Source organism: Sceloporus occidentalis, unplaced genomic scaffold (assembly GCF_023333645.1).
Source record: "Sceloporus occidentalis isolate IW3139 unplaced genomic scaffold, rSceOcc1.0.p SCAF_50, whole genome shotgun sequence".
Lineage (NCBI taxonomy): Eukaryota > Metazoa > Chordata > Lepidosauria > Squamata > Phrynosomatidae > Sceloporus > Sceloporus occidentalis.
In genome coordinates, this window is record NW_028317030.1 from 2,795,719 (window position 1) to 2,809,463 (window position 13,745).

The 13,745-nt window shown below is 42.4% G+C and overlaps 2 protein-coding genes across 2 annotated transcripts; one reads left to right on the forward strand and one right to left on the reverse strand.

Moving 5' to 3' along the window:
- Nucleotides 1-1,870: 1,870 nt before the first annotated feature.
- Nucleotides 1,871-8,714, reverse strand: LOC149288641 (steroid 17-alpha-hydroxylase/17,20 lyase-like). The gene is made up of 8 exons (XM_089491540.1): nucleotides 8,400-8,714; nucleotides 6,603-6,741; nucleotides 5,167-5,396; nucleotides 4,687-4,773; nucleotides 3,961-4,173; nucleotides 3,285-3,454; nucleotides 2,542-2,645; nucleotides 1,871-2,148 (listed from the first exon to the last, which is right to left on the reverse strand). Exons 1-8 carry the CDS (start codon nucleotides 8,712-8,714, stop codon nucleotides 1,871-1,873), a joined length of 1,536 nt encoding a protein of 511 aa, XP_089347666.1.
- Nucleotides 8,715-10,619: 1,905 nt separating this feature from the next.
- On the forward strand, nucleotides 10,620-12,050 carry LOC149288642 (BLOC-1-related complex subunit 7). Its single transcript, XM_089491585.1, has 5 exons — nucleotides 10,620-10,754; nucleotides 10,861-10,923; nucleotides 11,397-11,440; nucleotides 11,514-11,534; nucleotides 11,999-12,050. The coding sequence occupies exons 1-5, from the start codon at nucleotides 10,620-10,622 to the stop codon at nucleotides 12,048-12,050; spliced, it is 315 nt and encodes a 104-aa protein (XP_089347711.1).
- The last annotated feature ends 1,695 nt before the right edge of the window (nucleotides 12,051-13,745 follow it).

A 13,745-nucleotide genomic window follows, 5' to 3' on the forward strand; every position in this document is an offset into this window, starting at 1 on the left:
AGGAATGAGACCAGCCGTATGCAGGTTGGTGGGATATCAAACAGAGCGTTTGTGAACTAGTTACAAATATATGTGATATCTTTTCAATCTCAGCTTCCATGATGTGAACTTTTATACTCCATCACGATTAAATACATTTTCAATGGACTCCAACGCATTTTACTGCAGCCAAATCGGTGCAGGCATTCTTTATTTATTGGGGTTAGAATATTAGGCTTCTGTCCTATTTAGCTCCTCCCTCAGAAGGCTCCACTGAAAGCAGGAAGCATTCCTATGTACACTTCCTGTTACTCAGCAGCACACCCACTCTTTCATGTGTTAGTTGCATACATGTGATAGGCTGCTGCTACTCCCACTGATTACAACGGGAGGGCTACAGCATACCCTCCCACACTTCACGTGTCCAAATCAGAACACCTGTGTTGGGGGTGTATCTGGAGGCAGGGAAGGGGTGTGGTGGGAGGCAGGACCCCCATCCCCGCCCACCATACCTGAAAAGATCATTTCACAGCCCCTTTGTCCGGTCAAGGGACATGAGAGGCAATCTCCAACTGGTACATAATCCCCACACATAAGGGTAGTAGAACAGTGCCCGGAAATCGTGACTGTCCCATGAACACCGGGACCGTTGGGGGTATGCTATAGAACACGTGCAGAAAGTATACAATAAAAGCAGCCTGCAGGAAAATTGCCTTTAATATGCATTAAAAAAATCAGTAACATAATGTTTGGAAATAACAGAGCACAGTTCACATAGGTGCCTTAAATCAGAACCCCCTCCCTCTACAGCCTACATATATATATGTTATATATATAAGTTATACATAAGTTATGGTGGGTAAAAGGTGATAGAAACCCTTCCGCTTAAATTTAAGGGGTAGTAGAAGTATTATTAAACACTCATCTACAGACACCAGACAAGCCAGAAGGCCTTGCTATTGTACCTCTTCCCGAGTTTTGTCTAAAGGCCGTCCTGTACAGCGGGTGATTACTTTCAAGGGATCCATGTATAAAGTGGATATAGAGGCAAAGGTGATAATTGTTAACTTTATTTGCATGCGCCTACCCAGAATCCCTTGTGGTTGTGGCAGCACTATGAGATTTCTGAGGGAAAAACAAGCCTTCTGGCTTGTCTGGTGTCTGTAGATTTTAATAATACTTCTACTACCCCTTATATATATATATATATATATATATATATATATATATATATATATATATATATATATATATATAGTTTATCTATATAGATATATATGTGTGTGTTTGTGAATTATATACAAATAATGTGGGAATATGTAAATCTAATTAAAATTTACTAAAATTTTTCTTGAATCTATAACTTTATTGTTTACATACAATGCTGCTTTGTGATTCATTTCTATCAAGTTGCTACATTCCAACCAAAAAAATTAAGTTTTGACCCTTTACTCCAACTTCCCCCTGAACCCTGGAGATATTCTCAGCAGTATCATGGATCAAACCTGGGTTTTAACAAATAGACCTCGTGGTGTTAGATGTTAAATATAATTGTACACGGTATATTCTACGCTTAGAAAGTTTATGTTATAATTACTTCTAAACCCCGTTTCTACAAGCAATTTTGCACAAATATTTTACAAAATTAGAAGAACTATATAAGGCCACGATGTATCTTTACGGAGTGACTCTACCACTAAAAGAATGTGGCGTAGCTAACAAGGTGCTTCCCAGTTTGTGGAACTACAACTCCCATGATGCACTGAGCTCTTACAGCTAATGGGGGATTTGTTCCAGATGTTAGAAACTTGCCTTTTTTTCCCAGAATGTTCCATATTACGCTGTAAAACAGCCTGCAGTCTAACTTTTCTTTGCGGAATCTGTATTGCCGCTAGGTGGTGATTTCTATGTCGTGCCAGACCTCCCTCAGTCTGGCGATCACCTTGAACTTATTCACCTGAAGCACCACCCCAAACTTGCCCTCCAGATCCGGGAGAGCGCCCCCCTCCGCCACCTCGAGCGTGAACCTCTGCAGAATCCAAGAGAGGAAAAGGAAGATTTCCATCTTGGCCAAGGCTTCCCCGAGGCAGACTCGGATCCCGGCTCCAAAGGGCAGGTAGCTCGGGGACGGAGAATAGATGCGATTCCCGTTCTCATCCAAAAAACGATCTGAAGGGAACAAAATGTTACAAGAGCCGCATAATATTTCATCTTATGCACCGTGAGACAAAGATGGTACTTTCCATCGTAACTATATATTACACCGTGCTGGGTAATATATGGTAAGGTCTATGAGTAGTCCTACGATACGAGGTCTTATTGCCATAGCAGTTTAAAGCATCTCCAAAAAGTCTATGTGATGTTTTTTTGGGGGGTTTCAGCCTGTTAAGGAGTTGGTATAGATACAGATCTGATTGAATTTCATTACTCAGCCTGCTAGCGCCCCCTGTTTTGTGCAGCTGGAACAGCGCCTTCAATACATGACTATTATTTTACTTCTCATATCATGCTTCTTATTACACGTCACATCGTGTCGAGGTTATATATCCTCGAAATACAGACCTGGGTTAAAAGCTCCCGGGTCTTCCCATTCCTGGTCATCGTGATGGAGCGCCCACAGATTTATAACGACGCGAGCATCTTTTGGTATTGTGTATTCTCCAATGCTGGAAATTAAAAAAAAGCAAGGATTATTTCATAAGCCCCGGCTGCGATTATTTGTACAAAGTAACTATTATCTTCTTATGGAGTTCAATTTAACAGCAGAAATGTGGAAGCGCACATAGCTAAACTTAGGCACTGCCACTGTGTTGCCCTCCCTTGCTTGATTATGTCATTTGTATGTAAAGTCCGTGAACATTTCTAGGGATTTCACAATTTTGGCTGCTCCGAGATCCCGCCTCCTGGGGGTGGCACTGAGATTAGGGGGTGTGACTAGCCCTAAAATCGTATTTCCGATAAGCGCTAACTTGAGGACCCAGTGCCGTATTTATCTTTGGCGACGCCCCTGGCCTAACCCACCGCACCAACCCTTCCACGCCAGGTTTCTTAATGCTGAGTGCTGGGATATGATGTCATATCCTGGTGCATTGCTCATTAAAGAGGCATGGCGCCAGGCGCAAGCAATTAATTGAGGCTGTGCCGATTTGGCATGATCCTCCATAGTGTCAGACGGCCCATTGGACAGTGGCGATACAGGGAGCTTATTCGCGCAAAAGGGAGAATGGCTCCCCCCCTGGATCTTCCACCCCATGCCTAGTTAGCAAGGACCTCTTTCCTATGTCTGCTTAAATCACCCATCTTACCTGGAGTCTTCCAGCGCTACATGAGGAATTAGCAAGGGTGACACGGGACGGATACGGAGAACTTCCGAGATGGTGGCCTCCAAGTAGTGCAAATTTCTTCTGTCACTAAGCAACGGGTACCTTTCAAACCCCACTTTTGTGTCCAGTTCTTCCTGGATTTTCTTTTGGACCTAATATATTCAATAATTATTCATTGTAACATCGATAAATAATAATAATGTTGACGTCCGTGTTTGAAGCAATTACTCCTTAGTCGACCTCTAGCTTCTGAGGATTTAATCACATATGAATAACACACAAAACCTATTTTAAAAAAAAAAAACTTTTTCTTCTTTGATTTATCTCTAGGTTTTATGAATGGCACATTATCCACCATTCTCCTGCAACAGGACACTTTAACCCCTTCATGACAATGGCTGATTTTTTTTTTTGTACCCTTCGTGACGATGGCTCTTTTAACACTTCTGCAGTGCTCATATTTAGCTGTAATTTTCTTCTCTCTCATTTACTGAACAGACACAAGTTAATATATTGGGCTTTCTTTAGATACCAGATCACTCCCTACACCTGTTTTAAGTCATGACGTGCCTGGCACGTCAATTGTCATGAAGGGGTTAAAGGGACAATTATCTATCCGATGTGGCTTCCCTGTCACTGAATCGCCGCATTCTCTTACCTCGGGATAATGTAATAGATAAGCCACTGCCCATTTCAGCACAGTCGAGGTCGTTTCCACTCCGGCTCCAAATATATCCCCAACAGTCATAAGAACGTGATCGTCCGTCAGCCCGACATCCTGGGAAATATTACTGTTGTTGTTTTCCATACTGAGTTTTGCTTTCAGCAGAGCGTCCATCAAGTCTTTGATTGTCTCGCTGCAAAATGCCTCCTGGATATAAAACGCATGAAACTATTCAGGTTCCTGGGTGGCGTGAAACATAATGCTTTGTGGATGTGTCCATTCATATGCAACAACCTGAAAACATGTTTCATAGGATGGGCGGTGGATGCGTGCATCGGGTGTAAACTTTTCTACTTCCCGATATCACCATGCATCATTAAATGTCTTTTAAATGCCCTTTTGCTTGGGTTCTCCCGGGTTACTAAAAAGACCCTTATACGTTCACACTGGCAGCGATAGACCCCTAGCTTGGTGGTTAGACTAATAATATGGACAGGGCACGGCTTGGATTAACTGTCCTGGCGGTTGCTAGGAAGTATCCGAGTGCTGGGATTGCTGGGAAACAGGGACAGTGAAGCACATATAGTTTGCTTCACCGATCCCTTAAAAAAAAGGGAGCCATTTAATTAATAAAAGCGCATTCTAAAGACTTTTTTTTGGCTGTCTAAGTTGCTTCTCTTTTGACTGCTCTTTTAAGGTCTTTACACCAAAAACACTTACTTTGTGTTCTTTAAATTTCTTCTGGAGAAGTTGATCTCGAGCCGCCACTGACTTCTTCAGTATGTTCAGATCTTTGTTTGGAAATATCTGAACAAGAGACAGTTAAATATATGAGTTTCTTGCCGTCTCCGAACAGATACAGATACTGATGTGAGAAATTCTACTTGGCTCTTAAATTTCCTGAAGCACAGCCTGAGTTTAATTACTTAGCGGTTCTTAATTTACATGACTGTTCAAAACAGAATAAAATTAATTATATTTTACACGATTTCAGCGCATGCACTGCTCACTCTTACTGCCCATTTTCATAAACAGCAGTTCTAACTGGATCACTCCTTTCGGAACCTGATGGAATATTTTTCTCTGAATGCTACATATTTAGTACTTTGAATTCTTCTTTATATATATATAATGCTTTTTATCTCATTTTTTTGTGGTTTAACCCTTGCGGGTTCAAACTCTTTCGGTCTTTTCTCTTACTTGCAGCCATGGAAAGATGTCCACCAGGCTATCTTTGGCAACGGTGTCCACAATGCCTTCGCTGTAATTCTGCATAGCTTGAAACTCTGGGTCTCCTCTGCTGTATCTGGTGTTGAAACACAGAGCGCATACCACGTTGGTTACGGCGCGCGTTAATTCAGGCGCCATGTCCAGGGGACTGTTTTGGAAATTGCTCAGAGTTTGGCACATGGAGGCAGCTTCACGAGAAACTAAGAAGAAAAGAAACAATTTATGAAAGGGCTGCCCGGGGGGCAGATAAAGCCAAGTGGCCCCACTGGCCCCTTGAGCCCCCTGTTAACTCACATACACACTGGCACATCTGCACACACACACAGACACACTTACACACTCATGCTAATGTACGCCCCCTCTTACACACACTTACACATTCATGCTCACACACAAACACTGCATACACATTTATTCTCGTACACACACAGAGAATGTGATAAAGATGATACCTTTATTGTTTAACTGCAAGCTTTTGAGATCATCTAGGTCTCCTTTTCTGGCTTATAGGCTATGGATTCCTGAACATATATTTTAAAGGCTACTAACATATGCCAGTAATAGACAAAAGACCAATCCTCTGTATAAGGAAAGAAAAAACTGACCCCAAGGCACAAAGAAGCCGGCAATTGGAGCCACTTCCAGAAGCCTTTTTGTGGGCAGATTTATACACAACCTCTTCATGCGTGTGTGTTTTTGGCTGCCATACAAAGACCTTAATTTTTCAGCTGTGCTCATTGGCTGACTTTCAGTATTTTAGTCTTTTTATATTTTCTACATATAGCAACCCTGATGTATCAGCTGGTTTTAGAATACTCCTTCCAAGAGAAACAAGAAAATATTCAAACCCTTCTTACTCCGAAATAACCTGCATTCTCATGCTTTCCCACTAGAGGGAGCTTTATGAACATCTATTGAGTAAAGTGTCCTACTTATGAGATGATGCTGAACTGCAATGCCTATTATTCCCAGGCAAAGGTTGCCTGAAAATGATCAGAACTGTAGTCCACGTGTCATCCATGAGGATCCGAACACGTGTAATTTTGGGGCAATTAGGTTTTCTTCACTAAATTGCATTTGTAATAAATTACACATTATGAAAGTCTGCTTTTTGGGTGTTTCTAATGTAAAAGGGAGTGATTTTCCCCGGATAATGCATAGATAAATTTGCTCCCATTTAACAATGCATTATGCAGGGCCAGGTGAAGTGTGATTTTAGCTAAGATTCACATCATCTTTGCCTAGCCTTGTCATTTACAACGAACCCAAGGTATCTGCTGCCTGTCGCTGATTATTGTTATTATTAATTGTTTTATATAGCGCCAGCATATTCTGCAGCGCTGTACAATGAGTAACGTGCTGTATGAGTGACCAAATGCTCCATGTGAAAAGTAATGGATGCTTACTTATTTTCTCGATGGCAACAGTCCCTTCCCCGAACATGCACAGAGCAGAATGGACTAACTTGCGATGGAACTTCCAGTGTGGACTGTAGTCAGCAAACGCAATATCCTTGGCGTTCCTCGTCAAAATGTCAGTTGTTACCTTTAAAGATTAGAACACAAGGAAGGGCAGATGTATCAAGCCGAACATAAAGTAATACAAACAATGTGACCAGAGAAGCAAAACGTGTAAGTGATTTCTCTTCTTTGTTACTCTAAAAGACCCATAGAGTAACATAAAAAATCACATTTCCGTTATTATATGCAAGGGTTCTATAAAACTGCATTTTGAGATAAGACTATCCTAGAACTGACAGCAGAGTCCGTGACACGACGCGTTAACACATATAAAGAATAAAACGTATCTGTACATTGTCTATAAACTTCGAATAAACGTGTATGCTGCGCTGTATTTAGGAGGTTGTGTAGGTTTCTAAGAAATTGTACAAAACTACAAAAGTAGTGAAAAAAAACCCACCTTTGGTAAGAATCTAGATATTCGGTGTAAGCCGTTAAATAAAGTATATATATATATATATATATATATATATATAATATATAAAAAGTACGTTCTTCTGCCGTAGAAATATGGTTCAGTTCCCTCTTAGAGGAGACGCTGACACCCATGGATGAACCATTTAACGCTTCTCACTTCTTGTAAATGGCGAGTTCTATCACAGGTTTGGACGCATTACGGATCTTTATGTGAATACTGGTATATGCGCTAAGAACTGTTACAAAATCAAAATACACGATTTCTTTAATAAACATAATCTATGGCCTCATTTTCCAGACTTTTGGGGTTAGGATTTCAATTGTTCTGCGGCTCAGAAACAAATTTTGATATCTTATCCATTCCAACGATGTGACACCAGAAGTGATTCTGGTCTTATTACCACAGCAACCAATGGAATGGTCCAATTAGCAGGAATACTCCATTGGTTGCTACGGTGACAAGACCACATTAAGAACTTTGCACCACAATTACATTTCATTTGGAATCCTCAATGAACACAAAGGGCCCCTATATATATATATATATATATACACAATACTTTTCATGGAAAATAAGGGCATTTCTGGCTGTAACATAATTGCAGAAAGGTTTTCTAACAATCAATTAGCTTTTTAAACTTAAACCTGGATCAGCGAACACAACGTGCCGTTGGAATACAGGAGTGATGGGAGTGATAAAGAAGTGATGGGAGTGATAAAGGGCCATTGGAACACAGGAGTGATGGGAGTGATAAAGGGCCATTGGAACACAGGAGTGATGGGAGTGATAAAGGGGCCATTGGAACACAGGAGTAATGGGAGTGATAAAGGGCCATTGGAACACAGGAGTGATGGGAGTGATAAGGGCCTCTGTACACCTATGAAGATATTTCCTGCTAAAACATTAACCCCGTCTACGCTGGATTTCTGATCCAACATTTTATTTTAATGGACAAAATTTACTTTTTCTTCAAAAACAAGGACCTTTCTAAGTGACCCCAAACTTTTGAATGGTAGTAGTATATATACATAAAGTTTTCGGAGGTTTTTCAGGAATGGATAAGGAAATGTGATTTACGTTGCCCGTGGCACTATTATTAGTACAGTATTTCTGGAATAATTTTATGTTTAACAGCAGATTTTTTAAACGTATCGGGTAATTTTGAAGAAATCTTTCATTTTTTGTTTATTTACAAACATATTATTATTATATATATATTATATAATGCTTTATTTACGTAGACAGACACAATGGGTTACACTTACCGTGCGCGGCCTTCCGGCAAACGTTTTCCCCTTCTTCAGTAAGACCTCCTTGGCGTGTTCGTGGTTATTGACAATCACCACGTAATGGGAGCCCATCTTGAAGGAGTAGAGGCTGCCATACTTTTTCTGCAGGCTACAGAAGAGAATGTGCGGAGGAAGGCGATTGCCAAGGTGCAGCAAGCTCCCGATGACAGGTAAAGAGGGCAAGCTGTTGGGGTATCTCACCCCCCCTTGGCTTTCCTTGGTTGACCTCCAGGAGAAGGTGATAAGTAGCCCAAGGGCTAGAACGAGTCCGCCAACCAGCAACACGAGCATCCCGGAGCCTTCCTCACCTTGAAATGATAATCTCAGCGTACTTTTCAAATAAATAATGTGCGATTTACAGCAGCAGCCAATCAGAGGAACCCAAAATCTTTAACCCCTGTGCAGCTAGAGCGGTGGATATCCAGTGCTGAATTATATGCTGAGGCTCTACCCTGCTGGCCATCAGGCAAATGCCCAGGGGGCCGGTGCCACTCATTTACCTTTATTGCTGCTTTTGTGGCAGACCCAGCACCTGCGGCATTTATCGCCCACCAGCCTTAAAGCTCCGGGACCAATTTTAATCCCCATTCGGTGTCTGACTGGAGGGCTCCCTTTATAAAAGATTGCATGCTCCTTGTATCAGGCCAGCAGGCACTGAATTCATTTTAATTTTAGCGGACCCTTTATGTCTGTATACGGAGGCTATATAGAATATAGAGGGGTTCAAGCTCATAAACTTATTAAAGCGTGACGTTTACGCAATTTCCAACGACTTCATCGTATTCCATAATCCTAATCCAGCATAGCATTGAAACGGATAAAGACGAGCGGGAATGTATTACGTTACATTTATTTATAAACATGGGACAGGCTCATTCACAAATATATTCGTTCACACAGCTTTGATTGGCTGATAAAACACAAAGAGACCAATCCAGATACACTTAAGATTTTATTTCCTATAAACCACATTGGGCAGTTATTAAAAGCAATTTTTTTTATGAGCCGATTCTGTCGATTCTGCCCCAGAATTTCTTCCGTCTCAGCGTCGAAGGCTTCTGCTAGACAAATGAGTTGTGTAATTATGGATTAAGCACATGCTTCGCGCCATCCTGCTGGACCCGCTCCGCATTTACATAAGAAGGAATATTATTTATCTGGATGGCATCTGCCGGAGGAATCCCCGCGCGTCCTCGGAGACGGACAGATCCATGCGCGAGCTCACGTCGAAAAACTTAGTGGCTGCTTCCGATTAAAGGGACGCTCCGGCCATTCTGAGCACTTTAATGCAAATTATAGCTGAGTGGTCTCTTTAAATGTCTGTGAGACTACTGATATAGTCACCGATTATAAAAAACACTTTTAATAAAAAGTTAAAAAGTAGTAAAAGGTGCTTTTTTTGCTAATATAATGTTCTTCAGCGTTTCTTCCAGCTCTGAATGCAGAGGGACAGAGAATACCGGCAAAGGCAATGTGTCTTAACATCCGGGCGACCGCATCAACCGCCCCGCCGACGATCACCGCTTGAGATTTTAATAATAATAATAATATTGTGTCCTGAAGCAGGAATTGCATCACACAATAGTAAGGGGTTAAAATAAAAATAAACTCACTTGCCTTAGAGAGAAGCTGCAGCATCCCACCTCCTCGGGGGTTTAGTGTTTCCAGCCGCTGATTGGCTGCTTAAAGCAACCAATCAGTGGCAGGAAAGCATCCCCATGCGACCAGATAAATGTAAAGGCGCAGCATAGCTGTCATATGCGATAATGTATATATGATGCTTTCAAAATGCTTTACATACACGGTGGAGTTATAACGTATAAATATTCATTTAAAGCGCAAACACATATTTACTAAACTGTACAATGATTTGGCGAAGGTGATAGATGTGATTTAGGGCACATTTCCCACCATCTCTATGTAATTAAGGGGGTGTTTCCATATTAATGCAATAAAGCAAATAAAGCAATTCTCCTTTAATAATGACCGCATGCACACCGGGTAACCCCTCGTGTACACGAAATGGTTAATATTTAGTTGGCTGGTGTAAAGGTAGCCAATGGGAATTCGAGGCGCTGCCCCTTTAACGCAATTAAACGCCTTGCGAGTCTGCTACCGGCTTCGCTTTTTTCCTCATTCTGGACCGGTAGGCGGCCTGTAGCGAGTGATTTGATGGAGAAGGAAGCTGTGGCCAAGATGGCGGCGTCCGCGGACGGGCAGACGCGGTACGGACAGTCGGTAAAAGGTCTTCTCACCGAGAAGGTCAGTACCTGCGGCGCGGACGTCATCGCGCTCACCAAGCAGGTGCTGAAGGGATCGCGCAGTTCGGAGGTGAGGCACGAGGTGGTCGTAACGGGGTGCCTTAGTTGTGGGCGGGGCGTGTGGGGTAGGCGTGGTTAAACTGATTTTTTTTTTTAGGTATTTTTGTGTTTTTTAGCTCCTAGGCCATGCTGCCCGGAATATGGTGATGCAGGAAGACGCCATTTTACACTCTGAAGATGTAAGAAGTTACATTTTATGTATTCATGTTTGCTTTGTTTAGATCAGATATTTTTCCTAAGGGAGAAGGGCATATACACTGCTTTCCCAGGGTTTTTCTCACTTCATTCGCCCCTTTCGCCACTTCATTCGCCCCTTTCCCCCTTCCTTTCTTCATTCCCCTCTTTCCTCCCCTTCCTTTCTTCATTCCCCTCTTTCCTCCCCTTCCTTTCTTCATTCCCCTCTTTCCTCCCCTTCCTTTCTTCATTCCCCTCTTTCCTCCCCTTCCTTTCTTCATTCCCCTTTTTCCTCCCCTTCCTTTCTTCATTCCCCTCTTCTCTCCCCTTCCTTTCTTCATTCCCCTCTTCTCTCCCCTTCCTTTCTTCATTCCCCTCTTCTCTCCCCTTCCTTTCTTCATTTACCTCTTTTCCCATTATTTTTCTTTCTTTTTTTTTTATAGTACTGTATCAAACTAGTTCTTTTTTTCACTTTCAGAGCCTCAGGAAGATGGCGATTATAACCACGCACCTTCAATACCAGTAAGATTCCAGCTCACGTTTTCTATCATTTGTCGCAGGCACGTTTTGTAACTGTTTGCTTTCTTCTTCCTAGACAAGAAGCCATCCAGAAGAAGTAAGTAACTGTCGTCCTGCATCTACCTGTTGGATTAAATATTCCCCATGGGCCCTGTAATGCACCAGATACTCCTGATTTACCGTTAAATCTGTCTGCAGAGCACTGACATGTTGGTGCGTCGTCCATTTATGTCAGACAGGCTTTAGCGCATACCGGCCCTGCGTCACCTTCCGTGTTCTAGATAACTTGGGATGCCCGTTGTATCTTTAATAATCTGATTACACTATAGAGATGATCACATGACCGTACCTGGAGCCATTACTTTTCGGGATGTGGGTAGGCAGTCCCACTAATGTGGCGAGCGGTGCCAACACAACACCAGTCCCAGCACCCAGGGTTCCTCCATGGGGACCCCAGGAAGCAATGCTTCACCCGCAGTCCCCCTGAGAGTTCCCCGGTACGCACGTCAGCCATGACAGTTCCATTAATGTTTATATTGCGCTCTTCTGTTTCCCGTGTAGCGTTGAGCAGTCTTCAAACCTGCAGGACCAATTAAAACACCTCCTGAAATGAGAAGACGGAGATCTGCAGCATTGGCTTTCCAGCGGACCTGTGTTCCTCGATGCCCGGTGAGGGCCGGCGTTTATCGACTCAACAACGTTGCGTTTGGGCAATCAGCTGATGGAGATCGTTACCTGTCGATACAGTGCGCTGTGTTATAAAGTGCTTTCATTCTTTCACGGAGTTTAGGTGGGCTTGGAAATGTTGCCTTTCTTCCTTCACGCCCAGATAACTAACTTATTACACTTTTTTTTATTAATGTTTTTTTTTTTTTTTTGCACTATGCTATGTAGAAAAAAAACCTACTTTTTGTTGTTACCCAAATTATGAGTTTGAGCAGATCACTTTTGTAACTTTTTGTTAGTAAAAAGCTGTGAACGTTTTGAAAATGTGTCGTCATTTACAATGTTGTGTAACGGAACGAGAAAAAAATGTTGCTATAAACATAGTAATCTTAAATTAATATTTTATTTGTTTTGATAACAATTAATACAAATAATCTGTAACTGTGGGCATGTACATTGATGTTGGACGGTATTTCTGTATAGTTCTGTGGAACGCTGTGTATTTGGTGAAAATGCCATTTTAATAATACAAAGTAATGCATGTTGCAAAGTGGTTTTTTTTATTTTTTATTTTAAATGTAAACTCCAGGCGTCGGACGCACTTTAATGCATATAATGATTGATCCCTTTAAATTTCCGTGGTGTCCCTCTTGCAGATGCATGGCGGGATTTTGGAGAATCTCCCGATATGCGTTTGCCCCTTTCCTCTCGCCCTGCTGGTGAGCTGTTCACTGGCCAATCAGTGGGTTTAAATCTTGGACCAGGGAGGGGTAAGGGAACTTTAGCTTCTCCCTAAAGGGAGAATACATGTAGGTTAAAAAAATGCATGTGATGTACTTTTATATGCATTCGTCGTTCAAGTGGTGGCCAAACACATCTCCCTGCGCGCGATATACTCGCCTCCGGTCTGCTCCAGTGCCAGCTCTCTGCATGCGATGAGCTGTACATGCGCAGTAAGATCTCCCATTGCTTTCACTCATTGGCTGATTCAAGAATCCTTAGACCATGGCGTAGAAAAAGCTTCATGTAGACCTTGGGGCAATTGCCCCCCTTTGCCAGCTCACCCCAGTGGGGCGGTACACTCTTATTCAATGCCCCACCAAAACCTAGCTATTGCGTTGTGTAGAAGCTGTCTCATCAACGAGCCAATCAGCAGGAGGGGGTATTATAAATAGGGGGTTTTGGTGCCCATGTTCTAGTGGGCAGTGAGCTAAGAGGTGCCGGAGTGCCTCACTTTTTGAGGTGGGATAACACTGGGGGTTTCCTTCCTTAATCTAAAATTAAATACATAAATGGTCTTGGCCTGTAAAGCACTTATTTAATAAAGGGGATGATCCTCCCAGTAACGATCTCATTATCTGTTACTGATCGCCATCCATATGAGTCTTTTGGATGTACATTTAAAGAGCACGTGACACTTCTGCGTACAATGCAGTCTATCCTAATGCGCACATAACGTAAAGTTATTTAAAAAGGCGCTTTTACGATCCTCCTGTCTCTATTCTGCAAGAGAAAGATCCGCAGAGACGCTAGCGCAGGAAACTGGGCGGGGACATGCAAATTAGTGCAAAGTCCATAGGCTGCAGGCAGCGAGGCATGATGGGATGTACGGGCGCAGCCATTTTTCAATTAGGCACTGAAG